This window comes from Chiloscyllium punctatum, chromosome 41 (assembly GCF_047496795.1).
Source record: "Chiloscyllium punctatum isolate Juve2018m chromosome 41, sChiPun1.3, whole genome shotgun sequence".
In the NCBI taxonomy this organism is placed as follows: domain Eukaryota; kingdom Metazoa; phylum Chordata; class Chondrichthyes; order Orectolobiformes; family Hemiscylliidae; genus Chiloscyllium; species Chiloscyllium punctatum.
Genome location: NC_092779.1, coordinates 9,722,368 through 9,740,375, shown reverse-complemented (window position 1 = coordinate 9,740,375; position 18,008 = coordinate 9,722,368). Strand labels below are relative to the sequence as shown.

At 42.9% G+C, this 18,008-nt stretch overlaps 1 protein-coding gene across 3 annotated transcripts in view; it reads right to left on the bottom strand.

Moving 5' to 3' along the window:
• LOC140464832 (cadherin-20-like) overlaps window positions 1–18,008 on the bottom strand; it is a 160,796-nt gene that overhangs the window by 26,087 nt on the left and 116,701 nt on the right. For all 3 annotated transcript variants that reach the window (XM_072560337.1, XM_072560339.1, XM_072560340.1), the window contains 4 exons: window positions 17,090–17,209; window positions 14,525–14,692; window positions 8,201–8,388; window positions 6,930–7,183 (listed from right to left, as the gene is read on the bottom strand). In XM_072560337.1, the coding sequence (XP_072416438.1) occupies window positions 6,930–7,183; window positions 8,201–8,388; window positions 14,525–14,692; window positions 17,090–17,209 (730 nt within the window). The remainder of the gene's footprint in view (window positions 1–6,929; window positions 7,184–8,200; window positions 8,389–14,524; window positions 14,693–17,089; window positions 17,210–18,008) is intronic.

Sequence of the window (18,008 nt, the reverse complement as noted above, 5' to 3'; positions counted from 1 at the left end):
CCTTTGATCCATATGACCCTAAGAGCAATGTCTAACTCCTTCTTGAAGACATTCAATGCTTGTCAAACTTCTTCTATGGCAAAAATGTAAATTGTAAAACACTCAATGCAAACAAATTCCCATGATAATTCCTGGGACTGTCTCTCTCTCTCTCTCTCTCTCTCTCTCTCGCTCCCATACTAGTTTAAAGTAAAAGGAAGGCTCCAGAAAGACTGACCAGTTAATCATCAAACGCCCTCACACACACTGACATAACCCCACATTCCACTAGTTCAAAATCCAAACCCTAAAGTACATGGTATTGCTATACATCCTACACTATAATACAAGCCTAGCCTGTCGAACCATTCCACAGAAGATCATCCATCTATTCCAGGTATTGTGTGGTAAACCTTTTCTGAACTGCTTCCCAAGCATATACACCCTTCCTTAGAAAAAGGAGACCAATAATGTACACAGTACTCGGGGTGTGATCTCACCTGTAAAACTGAAACATAAACTCTTTTACATTTGTATTCAATGCTTCTTGCAATAAACAGTTACATTCTGTTAGCTTTCGAATTACTTACTGTACATGCTTTCTAACCTCTTGTGATTCATGCACTAGGACATCCAGATGCCTCTGCATTTCCAAGGTCTGTACTCTCTCACCATTCGATAATATTTTATATTATTATTTTATATTTTTCCTGCAAAATGTTCTGTTCTGTTTTGGGCCCCTGTATCGTTTATCTTTACCTCTATTCAGAGTTCAGGATTACAGTTACATTTGTGATGATGCCACCTGACTTTGATTGGCATATTTAAAGGACCCCACTTCTTGTAGACGGAAGACTCAATTGCCGGCTTGGAAATTAGTTGGAATTAATTGGACTTCCTGCAGCAAATTCAACTGAGGGATCTTAATTGATAACCTTCAGTTTCAGTTTCAGCTTCTGCCAAGCAGGGTTCAATTTGATCGCTCCTCCCACCTTTACTGAGTGACAGGACAGTGGACGGGAGTGAATGTAGATTTAGGCATGGGCAATAAACCATGGATAAGCCAGTGAGGCCCACATCCTGTGAGTGAATAAAACAAACTTGATATTGCTGCAATGAAGCACTGTGACTTTTCAACGAGGAACAAGTTGAGAGATTTGTGCCTGTTTTCAGGAAGAGTAGCATTGATGAAATTGCTGTCAGGACATCATTTAACATTCTAGGCATTGTGGGTGCTGAGCTTTCTTGCCCTATCTGTCAGGAAGCATCAATATACAGGTAATGGGACACAAGAGACAGAGAAGCTGCCACTCAATAGCCTGTTATTTACAAGGTCAGAACCCCGGCCAATTCTTTTGCCTGTCATCGGTGAAGCATTTCTGAAAGTTGGAGAAACATGGTTTGCTGTCAATGAGATGAAGAGGGAAAAGTTACCAATGATCATTATATAGCACCTTCCAAACCTAGTTCTGAAGAAGGATCCCTGCACCCAAAACGTTAACCCTGATTTCTCTCCAAGCTGCTGAGCTTTTCCAGTAATTTCTGTTTTCATTTACCTTCCAAACCCACTCCCACTTTCATTGAAAAGGACAATGGCAACAAATACATGGATCACCACCCCCTGCAAGTTCCCCTCCAAGCCACTTATCATTCTGACTTGGAAATATATCGCCGTTCCTTCACTGTCACTGGGTCAAAATCCTGGAATTGTGGGTCAACCAACAGCACACGTATTACAGTTGTTCAGGAGGGCAGCTCACCACCACCTTCTCAAGGGGCAACTAGAGACTGGCAACAAATGCTGGGCCCAGCCAGCGACACTCACGTTCCGTGAGTGAATAAACAAGGAGATAAGCAATCAGCCAATGGGAGGCATTCTCTCTCAGGTTAAACTTGAGTTACCTTTCCCTGGTGTTAACTCCCTTGAAGCGAGGTCATTATAATGGGGCCCATTTATAGAGTTAAAGAGTTATAGAGATGTACAGCACGGAAACAGACCCTTCGGTCCAACCTGTCCATGCCAACCAGTTATCCCAACCCATTTCTGTGAATCCAGAATTCCACCTGATTTGGGCAATTGGAAATCGAGGCTCAATAATGGGAGCAGGATCCTGATTGCCATTTTAGTTAGGAATTGGTCAGAAACTGCAGCCAGCCCCACGAGTGTGGGGAGAGAAGAGGCCAGCTCCAAACTAAGCCTAGACTCATTAATGGTGGACACCAGGACAGCAGAGTTTCAGAACGATAGTCTGGCTGACTGGCCTCTCCAGTCTCCCTTACCACGGCGATCTCTTCGACCATGTCTCCCTTTCCTGGAAAGAGTTCCCTCACATTTTCCTTCACTGATTCTGCTAAAGCTTCTTGTGATGCACCATCTGCCGTTCCTTAATATCGTGGTGAGTTGAAGGGTCAGTTTTGGGGTGGGCGTGGGGATGTTTATGGGGAGGAGGAGAGAATGAGCACAACAATGGCAGCTGTCTGAAAGATCAAAATCTCTCCCTCTGTGTCAACAGCAGTTAGAATGGACAAGGGCTTTGACCTGAAAATGAACCTCACCAGAATGTTCGTTATGGTGTAGATAGAGGCCGGTTAGAAACCACAAAGAAAGACAACTCAACCCAATCATTTATCTGGGGGACAGGGGGATAGGTCCTTTTGTTAAGACATCAATACTGGTGTCTTCATCTTTGAGGAACAATATTCCATTTCCCAGAATATCTTGACTGTGGTGCTGGCAGAATTCTTCATTAATTTGGCTTGTCACAAGTTGTGTGCAAAGTTCAGAACCTATCTGAGCAGAACCATTTGGACAATATGACACATGTCATAGAGTCATACAGATGTACAGCATGGAAACAGACCTTTCAGTCCAACTCGTCCATGCTGACCAGATATCCTAACCTAATCTAGTCCCATTTGCCAGCACTTGGTTAATATCCCTTTAAACCTTTCTATTCATGTACCATCCAGATGCCTTTTAAATGCTGTAATTTTACCAGCTTCCACCACTTCCTCAGGCAGCTCATTCCATACACGCACCACCCTTTGCATGGAAAAGTTGCCCCTTAGGTCCTTTTAAACTTTTCCCCTCTCACCCTAAATGGCTGGACCATGATGACTCCAGTTCTTGAACCATCCTCCAAGAAATTATTGAATCATTATCTGTAACCATCCAATTCTTCAATAACATCTAAAATCAGAAAGGGGGAATAGTCTTGACCACTGTGTATTTCTTCCTTACTCTTTCTTTGGTGTGTTGCTCATCCCAAACTGAGTTTGCTACCCATTCCTTCCTTGTCAATTTCACAGGGTAGTTAAGAGTCAACCACATTGCTGTGGGTCTGGAGTCACATGCTAGCACAGATGGCATAAAGATGGTAGATTTCCTTCTCTCAAGAACATTAATGATCCAGATGATTTTTTAACAACAATTGATGGCCATTGCCATGGGAGAATAACTTTGCATTCCAAATATTTTACTCATTGAATTTAAATCCCACCAGCTGCCTTGCCCCTGGAGTATTAGCCTGGCCCTTTAGATTACGAGTTCAGTCACATAACCACCAGACCACACCACACGTGCAAGGTGATGTTACCTGGAAAAGGGCAGTGAATCGTTGAATTTATTTTCATTCCTTCACAGGATACAGGTATCTCAAGGTGAGGTGAGCATTTATTGCCCCGCCCCTGTTTACCTGTGCTGTTGAGCCTCATTACTCAGACAGTGGACATGGCACTGACGGGATTGTCACCGGTAATGGTATACTGTACTTATAATGGTAACAACAGTCATAGCTACATTGAAACTGGTAAAACTATCCGCTCCAAAGACCAGAGGTCATTGTAAAACCAGAAATTAACTGGCACTGGTGAGTAAAAGAACATGGCTTTGAGTAAACATCAGCAATGACTTGGGGGTTGTGTATATTACCTTTATTTCTTTTAATTCTGACATTTGCGTAAAACACACAGTACTTGAATGGGTTTTAATAAATAGAGCAAAAATGACATGTTTAAATCAAAGTCTTCAGCTTCCATCATCCCAAAGCCATTTACCTTCTTTATCTTTAGGAACAGTCCCTGACAATCCTGCACATTACATTCCTTTCTGTCCCAGGGGCTTCTAACAGGTTCCTTTAATTCAAACATTGTCTTTGAGTGTCTTCACCAGTCACCATTCACAGTTTCTGTATCAAGTCGGTGACATGAAGAATAAGGAGGGAATCCTGGCTTTATTCACATTAGATGAATTCACAAGAACAAGGCAGTTTGAAAAACACATGCATCTCACATACCTGTGACTCAAACACACATCATGCACACACATGACACAAATACATATTTCACACATGGTTGTTACAAACATTACACACATGTATGACACAAACACATATTGAACATATGCACAACACAAACATAACACACACATGACAAGCACACATCACACAAGCACACGGGCGGCACGGTGGCACAGTGGTTAGCACTGCTGCCTCACAGCGCCGGAGACCCGGGTTCAATTCCCGCCTCAGGCGACTGACTGTGTGGAGTTTGCACGTTCTCCCCATGTCTGCGTGGGTTTCCTCCGGGTGCTCCGGTTTCCTCCCACAGTCCAAAGATGTGCCGGCCAGGTGAATTGGCCATGCTAAATTGCCCGTAGTGTTAGGTAAGGGGTAGATGTAGATGTAGGGGTATGGGTGGGTTACGCTTCGGCGGGGCGGTGTGGACTTGTTGGGCCGAAGGGCCTGTTTCCGCACTGTAAGTAATCTAATCTAATCTAATCACAAACATCACCCAGACGATAGATAACCATTACAAACATGCATGTCACAGACACAATTTACACGCATGATACAAGTACATATCACACATGCACAGACAACCATCACACATGCATGACAGACAACCATTACAAACAAGCATGACAGACAAACATCACACACACAACACAGACAAACATTACTAACGCACGTGACACAGACCAACGTTATGCACATGCAAGACACAAGCACATATCACACACATGCATGACACAGTCAAACATCATGGATATGCATAACACAAACATCACACACATGCATGACACAAACACATATGACACACAAGTGACACAAACGCATATCACGCACACATAACCGAGGCATACACACACGGGCAAGCTCAATGGTTAGCACTGCTGCCTCACAGCGCCAGGGACCTGGGTTCGATTCTAGCCTCAGGTGGCTGTCTGTGTGGAGTTTGGACAAGCTCTCTGTGTCTGCGTGGGTTTCTTCTGAGTGCTCTGATTTCCTCCCACTATCCAAAGCTGTATAGGTCAGGTGAATTGGCCATGCTAAATTGCCTGTAGTGTTCAGGGATGTGTAGGTTAGGTGCATTAGTCAGGGGTAAATGTAGGGGAATAGGTCTGGGTAGATTACTCTTCACAGAGTTGGTGTGGACTCGTTGGGCCGAAGGGCCTGTTTCCACACTGTAGGGATTCTATGATTCTACTCTATGACATCATACGTGACACATTCATCAAACACACACACAACACAGGCAAAACATAAACAAACACATCAAGCACACAAATGCGCAGAATGCATTCATAATACAACCACCACAGAACACACAGAACAGGAGAGATCAATGTGTTTGACAAACGCCAGATGTTTTTCTGTGTCTGACTCAGTGCTGCATTTCCAAGGGCAGTGGTTTTCCACCTGGGGAATGTGCAGACCTCTGAGGCCTATAGAGATTGACAGGAGATCCTGGAGGGTATATGAAGGTATGATTAGGGATGAAGGTGTGAGTGGGGAGAGTCTTCCAAAGTGCAAACAGGGCTCATTACATTAACCTGGAGGGAGCACAGAATATGTGTGGAAGCCACCAAAAATAAACAGCTGCTTTCTGAAAGGTTATTCAAACATTCTTTTCATGTGACACATTCACTTTATGCTTCTCATTTAATATGATCACTGGTTATTAATCCATTTGACAAGGCATTCCTCAATCAAAGAAACGTGTGTATCACTACCTTTGGGAGTACAGCACTCAGAGAGATGTTGATCATTATTCACACCCTCTGTGCTGTGCAGCAAGGGAGTAAGTGGGAGAGATGAATTCTGCAGCAAAAAATAAATATGCAGTAATAAATTATGGAGGGGCTGGAAATGTACCGAAAATATGACAGAGGAAATGTATAATCTGAGACAGCGTTCTTACCACAGTAATCTGTGCATTGACTTAATTAGACTTACTGGGGCCAGCCGGAGAACTGGAAAGGGAACTTAGTCATAAATTATATTCTTAAAGGTGATTACTTCGGCATGGACTGCCCCGGTTCAAGATAATTGCTCACCAGCTCCTTCTCTAAGGCAGCCAGTGATGGCACACTCCTGAATGAATAAATAATAACGCAGTGGATTTGTGGCACTAAAACTGCTATTGAGGGTCACGAAGGCTCAGTGGATTAGTTCCATAAAACAAAGAAGTCCAAAGGTGTGTAGATTAGGTGGATTGGCCTCATGGGAAATGCAGGGATAGGAAAGGGGTGTAAGTCTTGGTGAGATGCTCTTCAGAGGGTCGGTGGGCTTGATGGGCTGAATGGCCTGCTCTCACACAGAGGGAATCTATGATTCTAAGAACTATGCATGCTGGAAATCTGAAACAGAATCAGAAATCGCTGGAGATCTGACAGCATTTCTGGAGAGAGTAACAGAATTAACATTTTGACTTGAGTATGACTCTTGTTCAGACTCAAAACGTTAACTGTTTTCTCTCTCTGCAGATGCTGGCAGACTTGCTGAGCTTCTCCAGCAATTTCTGTTTCTTGTTTAGGTGGATCAGTTGCTGGTGAAAGTCGAGTAATTGGGATGTTTAGTGTACATTCAGGAGTGTCCCCGCTGAGGAGGGAAAATGACACTGTTTCTTAATTTTGGCAGCTGAGGCTTGACACTAAAGCTACATCATACCTGATGGAATTATTGGCCGCGTCTGGGTCTTTGGCCGAAACAGTTTGGATGGTAGTACCGACAGCGACATCTTCGTAAACCTCCACCTGGTAGAAGCTTATCTCAAACTGTGGTGGCTCATCCACATCTTCAACTGATACAACCACCCTGGTCGTATCACGGAATGGACCAAAGTTTAGAAACCGCAGGTCCAGGTGTGTATTGGTTCCTTCCACAGTTAACGTGTAGCTGTCTTTAGTTTCAAAATCTAAAGGCTTAGAGAGAGAGAGAAAGAAAGATAAAGAGTTAAACATAAGGAATTTGTTTTTCCAAGTAATCACCAATGTCACCTCTGTCTCAGTTCATCTGCTGCTGAGATTCTCACTTCTGTCTTTACTGTTTCTGAATTTAGGGACAGTGTAAGTTTTGAGCCTGGGAGCTGAGCACTTACAGTCAGGAATACCCATGAGGCTGGAGTTAAATGAGCACAGATATCTCAGAGGGTTATGGAGCTGAGGGAGATTCATGTGTTAAGGAAGGGTGAAGCCCTGGGGAATTTGATTTCCTCACTGGTTTCCCACATAAACTCTCCATCAACATGAGGTCACCCAAAACTCTGCTTCCCAGAGAGAACATAGAGCATAGAACATTATAGCCCAGTACAGGCCCTTTGGCCTTCGATGTTGTGCCGACCTGTGGAACCAATCTGAAGTCTAGCTATCCTATACTATTCCAGTTTTAGCCATATGTTTATCCAATGACAATTTAAATGCCCTTAAAGTTGGGTAGAGTTGCCCTTAAATATCATAGCCTTCCCTTTCCACTGTGCTCCCTGATTCCTTGTCAAACAAGTTTTGATTTTAAAATGGCCATCCTTGTATTCAAATCCCTCCATGGCTTCATGCCTCCCAGGGTCTGTCATCTTCTCCAACCCAACAACCTTCCAAAATATCTGTCCTCCTCTCGTTCTGACCTCTCGAACATCCTTAATATTAATCACTCCCTCGTTTGATGTCGGACTCCCAGCTGCCAAGGCCCTAAACTCCATTCCTTCTCTAAACCTCTCGGCTTCGTCACCTCGCTTTCCTCCTTTATTACCCTCCCTAAAACCCACAACATCACCCAGCATGTGGCTCCATGTTAAAGTTTGCTTTATAACACTCCTGCCATATACCTTGGAGGATTTTATTGCAGTTTGGGTGATATGTAAATTGTTCGTGTTGCTCTGTCAGGCCAGGCCACAGTAGAGTCTGGCCCGATACTGTTCTCGTTCTATTTCAGAAAACTCTTACCTCCTTGAGGATGATAATCCCAACTTGGTTGCTATTATCAGTGACAATGTCAAATGTGTTCATCCTGTCTCCGTCAATGATCCGGTAGCTCAGTTCAGCATTGATCCCCTCATCTGCATCTTCAGCAAGAATTCTTCCCACTGCTGAGCCAACCAATCCAGTTTCCAGCACTGTCATCTGATATAATCCTGAGGGGTGGGGGATAGAAACACACATAACTACTTGTTAAGTTTCCATTCTTGGGTATTGTTGGCGAGGCCAGTGCTTAGTCACCAATTGTTAACTACCCAGATGGTGGGGGGTGAACCATCTACAAATGAGCAGCTGTCTTGGGCTACTTCAGAGCGCAGTTAACAGTTCAACACATGCCAAAGGGTTTGGGAACATGTGTAAGTCAGATCTCTCCCCCTTGAAGGATACAGGCCGTCCTTGGGTTCTGTTGTGGGGTCTGAGAGAGATTAGATTCTCTACAGTGTGGAAACAGGCCCTTCAACCCACAGTCCACACCGAACCTCTGAAGAGTAACCCACCCAGACCCATTTCCCTCTGACAAATGTACCTAACACTATGGGCAATTTAGCATGGCCAATTCACCTGACCTGCACATCTTTGAACTGTGGGAGGAAACCGGAGCACACGGAGGAAACCCACGCATACACGGGAAGAATGTGCAAACTCCACACAGTCAGTTGCCCGAGGCTGGAATTGAACCTGGGACCCTGGCGCTGTGAGGCAGCAGTGCTAACCACTTGAGCCACAATGTCGCCCATCTGTTTGTATACATGTCAGAACACAGTGCAGGATCACAGAGAACAACTATTTGTAAGTACAGGCAATGTTCAAATGTCAGGTCTTTAAAACTGCACTGCTGTATGGGATCATCTTCGTTAAATACAAGGGTTTGTCATTCAGGGACCTCCTGCATTAATGAATGAGGTGGGCTTAAGGAACAACCCACTATTTTCATGGCGTTTCAAAAAAAAATCATTACACTGCAATTTGCTCCAGCTTGCTGAATTAGTTGTACTTAAGCCCCATCTAGATGGTTGTAATGGAATTTGAATCTGACCCTTTACATGACGAGTCTGATTGCATGGTTACTATGTTTCCATTCACTGTAGCTGGGTTAGTATTGCTATTGAACTTGACAACTGTTAAACGTTATGATATAGTTATGGGTTCTGCACTTTGCCTCATTACTCAATGTCGTCGCCCACACCTACTATTTGGATTTCAAACATTAAGAGAGAGTACTCATTTAATTTAATAGGTCTTTAGAAATTGGCATTGAATGATGAGGTGTAATTGTGTATTCTTTATGGGTGAAGGTTCTGTACCAGAAAGCCAATGTTTGTTGTAAAATTCAGAACTGAAATTAGGAAACCACAGGGTCCCAGACTGAGCTGCAGTATCAGGGCTCCCCCTACTGACTCTGAGAGAAAATTCTAATCTCGGTTCAGTCCGTCCCCACCCCTTTTCAGGGAATTTAGGATTGACAAAAGACATATGTTTCCCAAGAATGCCCTTCTTATGCTGCAATGATTTTCACTGTAAAATACGTGAATGATTTAATTTATTCGATACTTAGGGACATGTTTCTCAGCAAATGCAAGATTTTTGTTTCAAATGATCATTTCCAGCTCCAAGCAAAGCTGTGGTTTTGGAGGTAGGTTGGACCAGGTGAAAATCATAGAATCCCTACGCTGTGGAAGCTGGCCATTTGGCCCATCAAGTACATACCATCCCTCCAAAGATGATCCCACCCAGACCCAGCCCTACCCTATCCCTCTGACCTTGCATTTCTCATGGCTAACCCACCTTGCCTGCACATCCTTGGACAAGCTTTCTTTCCTGAAGGTGGGATCTTACAATAATCTAGTAGCCTCGTGATCTCCATTGTGGAGACTAGAATTTGTTAATTGACCTGAAATTCTGCCAGCTCCTCATGTAAACACCTGTCTCTCCAACAATACTGCAAACCTCAGGATTGCTAGTCTAGAGCCATTATCACAGGCTTATAGGTCCTGGTATCCTGGTATAGGTCCTGGCTCAGAGACATTTCAGGATTTGGAAGATTTGATCCTATAAGGATTTATAAAATAGCCAATGTTGTGACTGGTGCAATACGTGGTTTTTTTTTGTCTGTCAGTCTGCATAATGCATACTGCAGAGAGTTGGCTTCTTGCTGAGGCAGTTATCTTGAAGTTTATTAACATCGCTAACCATTTACATGGCTACAATTCCGCAGATTTTGCTGTACTATGTTACACTGAGAGGGACTGAAGAAGAGGCAGGTACTTTCTTATCTGAATTCACATGTCATGACGCGCTGTAACTTTCTGAAAGCTACAGGCCTGTCTGATCTGGAACCTGAATGACAGTGTGCATCTGTCTTTTGTCCCATCCTTACTTTCAAGGATTGTCTTCCATTGGATTAATCTCCACACATGGGCAGAGGAACACAGTGGATTGCTGTTGCTATTTGTAAGATAAAGTTAAAAATCACACAACACAAGGATATAGTCTGATAGGTTTATTTGGAAGCACTAGTTTTCGGAGCACTGCTCCTTCATCAGGTAGCTAGTGGGGTAGGATCATAAGACACAGAATTTATAGTAAAAGATCATAGTGTCATCCAACTGATATAATATATTAAACAAACCTAGATTGCTGCTAAGTGTTTCACCTTTGAGAATGTTTTAGGTTTGTTCAATATATCATATTAGTTGCATGACACGATGATCTTGTGTTATAAATTCTGTGTCTTATGATCCTGCCCCACTAGCTACCTGGTGAAGGAGCAGCGCTCAGAAAGCTAGTGCTTCCAAATAAACCTATTGGACTGTAACCTGACGTTGTGTGATTTTTAACTTTGTCCACCCCAGTCCAACACTGGCACCTCCACGTCATTATTTGTAGGATGGCAGACCAGGAAACTGTTCAGCTTGACCCCGCCTGTGTGTCAGGATTCACAGGATAATAACTGGCCTTTATGGCCATGCCACAAACATACCTGGCCCAGCCAACACGATGTGGGATTTGAACCCTGGGCTTCTGGCCTAGAGATAGTGTCACCACTGCTGCACCTCTGTAGCAAATGATGTAGAAGAGATACATTAGAACACAACTAGGACCTTGGGAGTAAGATGAAAGGACACACGTGCAAACCAGTGAAAGGTGACTAGAAGTGATCTCAGGAAATTGTTTGTCTAAAAAAAAACCAAGCAATGGAATGGACCTCTTGGCAAATGGCTGTGACAAAATCACCAGCTTCATTTAGGAGGTAGTAGACTGTTACAGTGGAAGGAGTTTAACGCACATGCTGAATGAATTAACTTACCTGTCACTATTAATGACCAGGTAATTCAGATGTGGAGGTGCCACTGTTGGACTGCGGTGGACAAGGTCAAAAATCACACTGTTACAGTCCAACAGGTTTATCTGAAAAACCAAGCTTTTGGAGCACTGCTCCTCCATCAGGTGAAGGACACTCCAAAAGCAGTGATCTGAAAGTTTGTGTTTTCAAATAAACCTGTTGGACTATAATCTGGTGTCGTGTGATTTCTGACTGGGTAATTCAGAGACATTTTACCGTGATAGTTTGAGACTGAATTCAGTTTCTTAAAAAAAAACACACATAAAATGGAGTTGGTGAAAGTGACCATGTCACTGTCTGTTTGTTGAAAATGACCATCTGTCTCACTATTGTCTTTTCAGGAAGGAAATCCATCTATAATTGAGCTCTCCAAAAGTAACTCCCTCCCCATGCCAATGTGAGTAACTCTTCAATGACTCCAAAAAGTCACTACGACCTACACTGGCTCAAGGTGAAGTTTCATCACTGTCTTCTTTAGCTAATCAGCAATAGACAACAGATGCCAGTGAGGGCCATCTCCGTCATTGTCTTGCAATCTCAGCAATACATTGAGAAGATAGATGGGCAGGATCAGAGGTCAATCAGAAGGGACTGTCTCATACACTCAAAGGGTATTTCCTCTTTTACTTGCCTGTGAGTCACAAGGTTTTGCCTTCAAGTCCCACTCCATTGCTCGATCATAACCAAATCCAGGTTGATGGTGTGTTGCAGTATCAGGGGAGTGCTGCACTGTCAGAAGTGCTGTCTTTCAGATGAGCTGCTAAACCAAGGTTTCCACTACCCACTCGGCTGGCTTGAAAGATCTCACAGCACTATTTTGACAAAGTAGAGAAATGTTTTCCCTGGTGTCCCAGGCCATATGTGTCCCCCAGTCAACATCACAAAGAAAATGGATACCCATTCATTATCAAATTGCTGTTTTGCTGGGACTTGCTGAGTGGAGTTAAAAATCCCTTATGTTTTAAGTTGAGAAGTTCTTTCAGTTGTAGTGCAAGTAAAATTAAGTTTTTAAATGATTTTAAATACTTTCTGTTTTTAAGATGTTGCATAACGCACTGGGCCCTTTAAAACTAGCTATTCGGAAGATGAAAGACAGCAATGAGTGCATGTTTGAGGCCCACTACAGTCAGAAACCATTCCAAGTTTGATTGTTTGTTAAATTGCTGGTGTTCTAGGTGTTCCTGAAATGATTGATGTGTGACCATTGAGCATAAATTGCCAGGAGACCATCATTAACATTTGGAACGTATAGGCTCCCTTTTTGGCAATCATGTTTCAATGCTGCCTTATTATCTGTGCAAGACATACTGGTCTCCATGTGGCAAGGTGGCTCAGTGGTTAGCACTGCTACTTCCCAACATCAAGGTCCCAGGTTCGATTCCAGCCTCGGGTGACTGCCTGTGTGGAGTTTGCACATTCTCCCCATGTCTGCGTGGGTTTCCTCTGGGTGTTCCAGTTTCCTCCCACACTCCAAAGATGTGCAGGTTAGGTGGATTGGCCATGCTAAATTGCCCATAGTGCTACGTGCATTAGTCACAGGGAAATGGGTCTGGGTGGGCTACTCTGCAGAATGTCAGTGTGGACTGGTTGGGCCGAAAGGCTGGTTTCCATACTGTAGGGAATCTAATGCAGTGGTAATATTCCTACCACTGACTCAGGAGGCCTGGGTTCAACTCCTAGCTGCACTGGAGGTGTGTCTTAACATCTCTGAACAGGCTCCCTTTTGGGTTCTTGTGAGACAGTGATAGTGTTTCTACCTCTGTGCCCCACCTTCCACCGGTTCCTGAGGTGTGTCATCCCTGGACAGATTGATGAGAAATAATTACAGGCTCCCCCTTTGGGAACTTTGAAATGCATGGTCAATGAAACATTGCCAATTATAACTTCTCTATAAGAGTCAATAGGGCACATAACACATGGCCATTGTCACCATTGTATCTCTTGGGAAATTGTGAGGGATGTGAATGGGTCAGATAACTATAAGGTTTATAAAGTTTAAAGTTGGAACTTCTAATATAGATCATGTGAGAAAACACTTAACTGAGAGACGTTGAGGAAGAATGGTTATGGAAACTGTATTATTTTGACCTGGTTATACAGAACTATGTTTAATTCCTATTGTATAATAAAACAGTTGTTGTTTAAACAAAGTAAAATTCAGTAATCTCTCCAAAGCCTGACCAACCAACTGACATATACTGGGGGCACCTTTGCTCAGAGCCACTAATTCATGTTTTAAAAAGATCTTTGGAGTTGTATGGGCAATGATCAACTCGAAAAAACTGAGTAGGATTCACTGGTGTGACAAACATCTAATACAATGGCTATACGCTGAAACTCCAGGACTCTTGTGATACAGTGGTAGTGTCTGTATCTCTGAGCCAGGGGATGTTGATTCAAGTCCTACCAGCTCCAGTGATGTGCCTTAACCAGTTGATTAAAATGTCAATCCATTAAAACCAGCTGCATCAATTGTATCACCAGGTTTGAAACTCTTGATAAATGTTTTCTACCTGCTAATCAATACAGGCACTAAAAAAAGGACTCTTATGGTGCAGTGGTAGTGTCCCTACCTTTGAGGCAGGAGGTCTGGACTCAAATTTCTCCTCCTCTAGAAGTGTGTAATAGTATCTCTGATCGGATTGATTAGATGATATCAAAAATTCTTTATCCCAGGACCTTTATACATCAGATGGTGCCCTAAGTGTCAAATTGTAAACTTTTCACTGTACTCATGTGAGTACATGTGACAATAAAGCTAAATCTAAATTCTAGAAAAGAAACCGCATAATTATTTTAATTTTGATGTAATAATGTCTTTAGCTCCCTGTGTAACAGAACCAAAGTTATTCCTTTCAAGTTTTTTTTTGTGAAAACATCTTCTCTGACAGTTTAATAATCATGGTAAGTGTTTGGTAACTGCAGCAGTTGATGACACAGGCACTTACTGTGAGGGAATCTCGGAGGATTGTCGTTGACGTCCGTGAGTGTGATGTTCACAGTTGTTGTCCCTGATAATCCTCCCATTTGCCCACCCATGTCCTTTGCTTGTACAACCACTTGGTATCCATCCTTTACCTCGCGGTCCATGTTTGACAATGCTGTCCTGATGATACCTGGAGAAATTAAAGAGGTTTTGCAATTTACAGTACTTTGAGAAACGATCAGCAGGGGGCACCAGTTACTAGCAGCGATTAGTAGCATGAGGCTGGATTCACTTTGCCTCAGGATGTTCCTACTTTGGGGTTAACCTGGAGAACAGTCATTAAAATTGCGATTGAAAGTTGGGCTGTCTGATAACTTCTGACTTCATTTCTTGCAAACAAAGAAAGACTTATGTTTGCATATCACCAGATTTACCTTCAATGAAATACGTAATGAGACACAGTCACTGGTGCAATGTAGAAAGCACTGCAGCCAATTTGTACACAGCATGTTCCCACAAACAGGAACGTGACATTGGTTGGATAATCCCATTTCATGATGTTGGCTGTAGGATAGATATTGGTCAAGCCATCTGGAGATAATGCTCCCCTGCTCTTTATCAAAAATAGAACCATGGAATTTTCTATATCCCCCCCCCCCCCCCACCCCAAGTAGATAGATGGAACATGGTGCAAAATCCCAACAAATTTCCACACCTCTGACAGTGCAGTGCTTCCTTAGTGGGTGTCCCTCAGAGTCTTGTGTTAAAGTCCTTGCGGAGAGTCTTGAACTCTGAACATTGTTGTAGTGATTGTAACCAGGTCAGCCAATGGACCTCATAGAGTATGAGTTCCCTGATTGGGGCTATTAATCTGGTCTAGTCAGGGAGCCCTGCTGACAGATATGAATAGGAGGGTTCTGTTCATTCAGAGCTGGCTCTGAGGGAGCTGGATCAGTGTCAAGGATTGTCCATGTGGAAATAAAGGGTAACTTGGTGAAGGGAAAGCTGGCCTCTGTTGAGTTATTTCAGTGGCAACGAGAGTAAAGCACAACAGTTGCATTTTGATTAGTTGGATTTTTGTGGTATGGTGGTAGTGTCCCTACCTTTGGGCCACGAAGGCTGGGTTCAAGTCCCAGCAGCTTTGGAGATATGTCATAACGTGTGTGAATAGATTTATTAAAAATATCTACATGAGTATAGTAAGAGCAAAATACTGGGGATTCTGGAAATCTGAAACAAGCACTGACAATGCTGGGGAAACTCAGCAAGTCTGGCAGCATCTGTGGAAAGAGCATTTGAGTTAATGTTTTGAGTCCGATATTACTTCTTCTGAAGAATCATACCAGACTCGAAGTGTTAACTTTGCTCTGAAAGAACCTCTCAAATTTCAAATCTAATGTTGATCTTACTTTATGAACACCTTCTTTGCATTTGCAACTTGGTATTCCTCACTCTGTCCCATCATCCTATGATCTTTGTGTGGTATGATCCACTTTACTGCATGCAAAACAAAACTTTTCACTGAACCAAGGTACATGCGACAATAATAAATCAAATCAAATCAAATCAAACGAGAAAAGTAACTAGATCCTGTTTGTCCAAGACTCTCAAAAGCCTGGCTGTGATATTTCTAAAATGTGTATGTGTGCTGGTGCCTCTATCACATTCCATTTGTATAAAAGGACACAAGCTTGTGATAAAAATTTGCTGATGCAAAGAAATCTTTATGCTTCACTGTTCTGAAATTAATCAATCAGTCACAGAATTATATAACGTGGATTGACGCCATTCAGGCTGTCATGCCTCTTTGAATAGACTGTCTAATTTAATCCATCATGGAAGTGTAGATTTCAATTGTTCTGTGTTTGATTATAAGAGTCTGGTAACTAACCTATGTTCACTCTGCTGGATTGTCAGAGGTCACACGAAACCAGGTCGTAGTCCAACAGATTTATTTAAAATCACAAACTTTCAGAACTTCACCTGACAAAGGGGCAGGGCTCCAAAAACTTACGATTTTAAATAAATCTGTTGGACTATAACCTGGTGTCATGTGACTTCTGATTTTGCCCACTCCAGTCTAACATTGGTATCTCCACATCATGGGCTGGATTGGCTAAGCCTGGTTGTTAACTCAGTAAACCAGACACAACAGGAAATGCTGGAAGTTTCTCAAAGCTAACATTGGCAGAAGTGTGAGTACAGAGTGATTGTGAAGATAAACTCTCATGAATAAACCTGTTGCACAGAAAGAAAATAATGTTATCTCTGCACCGCTCAGAGACACATAAAACATGCAGCACTTCTTGGGAACCTTGTAAAGGCATATTTTTAAGTAAAGGTCTTTTTGGAAGTTCCCTGGAATTTGATTGAACCAAACTTTTAATTCCTGTGTTCCAGATCTTATACAAGCTGGTTGTTAGAGATGAGGTTGGAGGAGGCAGTAGGGGTGGAGAGGAGTCTATGGAGATGCTTGGAAGAGGAACACAGGGTTAACTCATGAATCCAATAGCAAAGCGAAGACATAGCTGGATGCACACAGCTCCTGTGAGAGATTGAAAGATGAGATGGAAAAATAGTTGTGTACCTGTTCTTGCTTCCACGGAGAAGTATGGCTGTCCCTGCAGGATGCTATACACCACTCGAGCGCTGTTTCCGTATGTGGGGTCGTCAGCATCACTAGCTGTGAGCTGTATCACAGACGTACCTTTATACAGAGGAGGCATTATCATCAGATCTTTGCATTGGAAATAGAAGAGTTTATTACAATGGGTCTGCTTTCGGTTTTTCACATCTGATGGGGTTAACTTTATCTTTGGACAATGGTGGGTAATCATGAATCTGCCAACTGTTCTACAGATTTCTTTTGTTTATGTTTCCAATGGTGACACCATGAGCAAATGACCCCTATTGTGTGGATCTTACACACACCTGAGAAGCTGATGAAAACTGCTGGACATTTAACGGCTCCACCAAGTGAGTAAACACGAAAGCACAGAAAGTTGAAAGCTCAGAAAGAGGCTATTTAACTCACGGTGCACGGGTTGGCTGAGAAACAGCGATCCCACTTAACACCATTTTCCAGCTCTTGGGTTTGTACCCCAGTAGGTTACTGTGATTCCTGCTCATAACTAATTGTTTTTTTAAAATGTGATGAAGGTTTGAGCCTCAGGTGCTAAGTTCCAGACCCCCACTATGCTCTGAGTGAAAACCAATTCCTCTCTCGTCCTTCAACTAAATCCAGAGACCCAGGTAGTGTTCTGGGGACCCAGGTTCGAATCCTGTCATGTCAAATGATGGAATTTGAATGAAATAAAAATCTGGAATTAACAGTCTAATGATGACCATGTAACCATTGTCAACTTTTGGAAAAGTTAATCTGGTTCACTAATGTCCCTTAGGGAAGGAAACTGCAGTCCTTAACCTGGTCTGGCCTACATGTGACTCCAGACCCACAGCAACGTAGTTCACTCTTAACTGCCCTCTGGGCAATTAGGGATGGACAA